The sequence below is a fragment of the Bombina bombina genome, chromosome 8, assembly GCF_027579735.1.
Source record: "Bombina bombina isolate aBomBom1 chromosome 8, aBomBom1.pri, whole genome shotgun sequence".
In the NCBI taxonomy this organism is placed as follows: Eukaryota; Metazoa; Chordata; class Amphibia; order Anura; family Bombinatoridae; genus Bombina; species Bombina bombina.
In genome coordinates, this window is record NC_069506.1 from 20,274,495 (window position 1) to 20,279,476 (window position 4,982).

Sequence of the window (4,982 nt, forward strand, 5' to 3'; positions counted from 1 at the left end):
TCTGAAAACTCGTAATACCAGCGCTGCATGTAAGTGAGCGGTGAGGGAAAACTGCTCGTTAGCACCGCATAGCCTCTAACGCAAAACTCGTAATCTAGGTGAATGTTAGTCCAATAAAAAAAAGTATCATTGCTCAATGCAATACTCTTGTTATTTTGATATCTAAATCTCTGGACTAACACGGCTACTCCAATCAACGTATATATATATATGCAGAGAGAGAGACAGAAGGAGAGAGATGTACTATTATTATTGTTATTATAATAAAGGAGGCAAAAGAACGATATAGATGTCAGATGCTGGCTGTACACAGAGGTATGTGAAACTTCTATTAAATGATTTGTTTCTTTATCTTTTAGACATGGAAAAGTTTGCGCATGGGAGATACTGAGTCATCAAGAAGACATAAGCTGAACATGTACAATTATAACATAATGACTATTGCTATTGGAATCCCTACAGATGTGATGTTATTGGCTGCAATACTTGTGCCACTTTTGTAAGAAGCACGTGCTGGTCTATTGTATGACATTTACCACAACACCAATTAGGCATTATAGACTGAATTCCAGGAATTCAACAAAATAACTATATGGAATTTCATCAAGAACTTAGGGGCCGATTATCTAAAGATCTCTGGGCTGGCGAAATTATTTAAGAACACTCACCAGTATTTCTATTGCCCTGGTGGAATTATCTAAAGCCACTTTTTATCCTGAAAACAGGGTGTCTCGCTAAGGGGCGTATACTGCTTTGGAAGGAGATGCAGACATTACAAAAGTGCACAATTAAATTTGTCAATTATAAATGATAGAAAATGAATAATTGAACCAGCCACACAAAAATGTACAGGAACAAATTGTATTATTCAGTTTCATGAAAAATTGTTACAAAATTCTTCACCATAAATCATATTTTATCAAAAACTTACATTTTGTATGTAAATTACACAGGAATAAATCATATTAAATATGCACAGCATAAATCGTAATTTAAGTACTCAGGGTCTGCAAAAAAGACATAAAAAAATTGTACTTATAAGTGCAAAATGCAAAGCACATTTGTTGTTGTTTTGTAGAATGGGCAAAACATGGATGTGTATGAAATGTTCCCTCAAATCCCAGGGTAATTCTCTAAACATTTTTGCTCTACAGTACTGTTTTGTCTTGCAAATGAAAATGTGGCAAGGTTGTGACAAAATACTCAAAATACTTATAACCCTAATAGATAAACACAGGCTTTTGAAAATATAGGCAATTGTAAGATGCTATACGAAGAAAGCAGAGTAATGTCATTTATATTGGCTGCAGGATTTCATTTTTAAGTGTGGCCCCTGCTCACTGCTAACTTCGCCTTACACATCGAAGTTTCCCTTTTTTAGCGAGCTCCGTTAATTTCAATAGGAGACATCTCGCCACTGACAGGGACTGCCCCTTTTAAACGATAATTCTACCTGGGCAGCCCCTACGAGGGTCAGCGTGAGACAACACGTCTGATCGGGTTGATTGCTGTCTGTCGCTCAGAGCAGGCGAACCAGTTAAGGAGCAGTGGTCTTAAGACCGCTGCTTAATAATTGCTGTTTCCAGCGAGCCTGAAGGCTCGCGCAGAAACAGAGGCATCAGGGGCCAATTTATTAAGCAGCATATGCTGCTCATTCTGCGCAAGCCTTTCGGCTCACCAGAAGCAGTGGTTGTAAGAACGCTGCTGCTTGGTGGACTGCAATCATGTCTATTATATATGATCAGGATGATTGACTTCCCCTGCTAGCGACCGCGAATGTGCAGGGGGCTGCATTGCACAAACATTTCACAAGAAATGCTTGTGCAATGATAAATGCCGAATGCTGTCTGCATTTATCGATGTTGGGCGGCAGGGTTGGCTCCAAGGGGGGACATTGGGGGGCAATGCCCACCCAAATGGAATGCTGTGCCCCCTCAAAAAATATTGATATGATCATACACTTTAAAAATAATAAATAAAATAATGAATTGTTATGTAATGCTGCATGCTGGGTGCAGAGTTAGCTGCCAAACTGTGAGGTCGCATCACGCATCTGCAAGGAGCTCCGTGTCTTAACCTCTTATTTGGAATTGGAAGTTAATTAGAGACTTTTTGGACTTGTCTTTAACTCTATTAATTTTACCTATCGTGAGTTACTCATTTTCTTAAACAATAGACCATGAAAAGAATATGATTGTATCATACAAATATAAGTCTATAAATGGCTACCGGCTTCTATCGATGCCGGTAGCCATTTATAGACTTATATTTATATGATACAATCATATTCTTATAAGTTCACAGTACATAGGTTGTATTTAGCAGCCTGATATCCGTTAGTTATTGCGAAACAGGTATAGCTAAATCTAATCTACAAAATTACCAGTACCTGAAAACCTAATATCCTCACTGCTATTGCAAACAAAGGGGTTAATTGCATTGGGGGGTTTGGGGTGCATGACTGTTTAGGGGACATGATTGAGATTTGAGAATGAGTTTAAGGGTTTTGGATCATGGTGATTAAGGGGTAATTTTTTTTAAGGAGCTATTGCACTGGGGGTCTCAAGTTTAATGGCTCTGTTTTAGTGCACTGCATAGGATTTAGACTTCATTCTTTTACCTAGTGATTTAGCACATATTCTCCAAATGTTAATAGTGGGGGATAAGCCAGCCAGAAGCCTCTCTCTCAGTCTCTCTCTCTCTCTCTCTCTCTCTCTCTCTCTCTCTCTCTCGGTCTCTCTATCTCTCTCTCCCCCTCTGTTTCTCTTTCTCTCCTCCCCTCTCTCTCCCCCTCTGTTTCTCTCTGTATTTATCTCCCCCCCTCTGTCTCTCTCTCTGTTTATTTTTCTCTCCAACCCCATCTGTCTCTCTCTCTCTGTCTGTTTCGTTCTCTCCCCCCTCTGTTTTTCTCTCCCCCCCGTCTCTCTCTCTCCCCCTCTGTCTCTCTCTCTCTCTGTTTCTTTCTCTCTCCCACCCCATCTCTCTCTCTCTCCCCCTCTGTTTCTTTCTATCTTACAGTTACAGGATGTGCTATGTGTATGAGCCCCTGGCACACAGTAGGGTAAGGCAGCAGGTCTGACCTTCTGCAAAGTTATGGATGCACTGTGTGTATTAGCCCCTGGCACACAGTGGGGGGAGGCAGCTGAGAGTATGGTCTGACCCTCTGCACAGTTAGGGATGCACTATGTGTATTAGCCCCTGACACACAGTAGGGGGAGGCAGCTGAGAGTATGGTCTGACCCTCTGCACAGTTAGGGATGCACTATGTGTATTAGCCCCTGGCACACAGTAGGAGAAGGCAGCTGAGAGTATGGTCTGACCCTCTGCACAGTTAGGGATGCACTATGTGTATGAGCCCCTGGCACACAGTAGGGGGAGGCAGCTGAGAGTATGGTCTGACCCTCTGCACAGTTAGGGATGCACTATGTGTATGAGCCCCTGGCACACAGTAGGGGGAGGCAGCTGAGAGTATGGTTTGACCCTTTGCACAGTTAGGGAAGCACTATGTGTATTAGCCCCTGGCACACAGTAGGGGGAGGCAGCTGAGAGTATGGTCTGACCCTCTGCACAGGTAGAGGATGTGCTATGTGTATTAGCCCCTGACACACAGTAGGGGGAGGCAGCTGAGAGTATGGTCTGACCCTCTGCACAGGTAGAGGATGCACTATGTGTATGAGCCCCTGGTACACAGTAGATGAAGGCAGCAGTTAGTATGGTCTGACCCTCTGCATAGGTAGAGGATGCACTATGTGTATGAGCCCTTGGCACACAGTAGGGGGAGGCAGCTGAGAGTATGGTTTGACCCTTTGCACAGGTACAGGATGCACTATGTGTATTAGCCTCTGGAACACAGTAGGGGGAGGCAGCTGAGAGTATGGTTTGACCCTCTGCACAGTTAGGGAAGCACTATGTGTATTAGCCCCTGGCACACAGTGGGGGGAGGCAGCTGAGAGTATGGTCTGACCCTCTGCACAGGTAGAGGATGCACTATGTGTATTAGCCCCTGGCACACAGTGGGGGGAGGCAGCAGAGAGTATGGTCTGACCCTCTGCACAGGTAGAGGATGCACTATGTGTATGAGCCGCTGGTACACACTAGCAGTGGGGTACACTGGAAGAGAATCTACCTTTGTCATTGGATTAGCACTAAGGTACACTGGAAAAGAGTCTACCTTTATCATTGGATTAGCACTAGAGTACACTGGAAGAGAGTCTACCTTTGTCATTAGATTAGCACTAAGGTACACTGGAAAAGAGTCTACCTTTGCAATTGGATTAGCACTAGAGCACACTGGAAGAGACTCTACCTTTGCAATTGGATTAGCACTAGAGCACACTGGAAGAGAGTCCACTTTATGTCATTAGATTAGCATTAGTGTACATTGGAAGATAGTGTACCTTTGTCATTGCAATAAATATCTTATATAAACACAAGGTAAAGCCTATATAAATGATAGATGTAAATATTATGCTTCTTGTACTATTATTTGTAACATGTTTGTAATGTATTCAATTGTTCCTCTTGTTACTATTATCCATTCACAATATATGCTAATAGCAACAATGATTTGTATCCCCTGTTTTCCACCCGGATTTCAATTGGTGGGCGGGGTTACTTGTGTCTGGTATTGTCATTTTAAGCCTGATGAAACGGTGGATGTATCACAGAGAAACGCGTTGTTTTTATTAAACTTTTTTTAGCTTTTTATTGAGAAACTTTGTCTCCTTCCATTGTTGCGCTATTCTTGCATAATTATGCACATATTATGACCATGCACACCTCTGTGATTTAGTGTTTTGGAACCGGAGACCTACCAGCTGCTTGCTGATGATCTGATCATGACGTGGAGGGTTGTATTCAAGCTTCCCTGTTTCCACATCACCACCACCGAGACTGCCTGCTGCTACCATCTGTTAGATGCTTCACCTGAGATAGTCTCGCTGGGGGTACCGGTGTGCCCCAGTCTGCGCCATGTGCACTAC

General features: G+C 42.9%; 1 protein-coding gene across 1 annotated transcript in view; it reads left to right on the top strand.

The window, feature by feature from the left end:
- LOC128637952 (uncharacterized) overlaps positions 1-4,715 on the top strand; it is a 10,334-nt gene extending 5,619 nt beyond the window's left edge. The window contains exon 3 of the mRNA XM_053689838.1: positions 360-4,715. Coding sequence (XP_053545813.1) covers positions 360-503 — 144 coding nt within the window. The 3' untranslated portion in view covers positions 504-4,715. The remainder of the gene's footprint in view (positions 1-359) is intronic.
- The last annotated feature ends 267 nt before the right edge of the window (positions 4,716-4,982 follow it).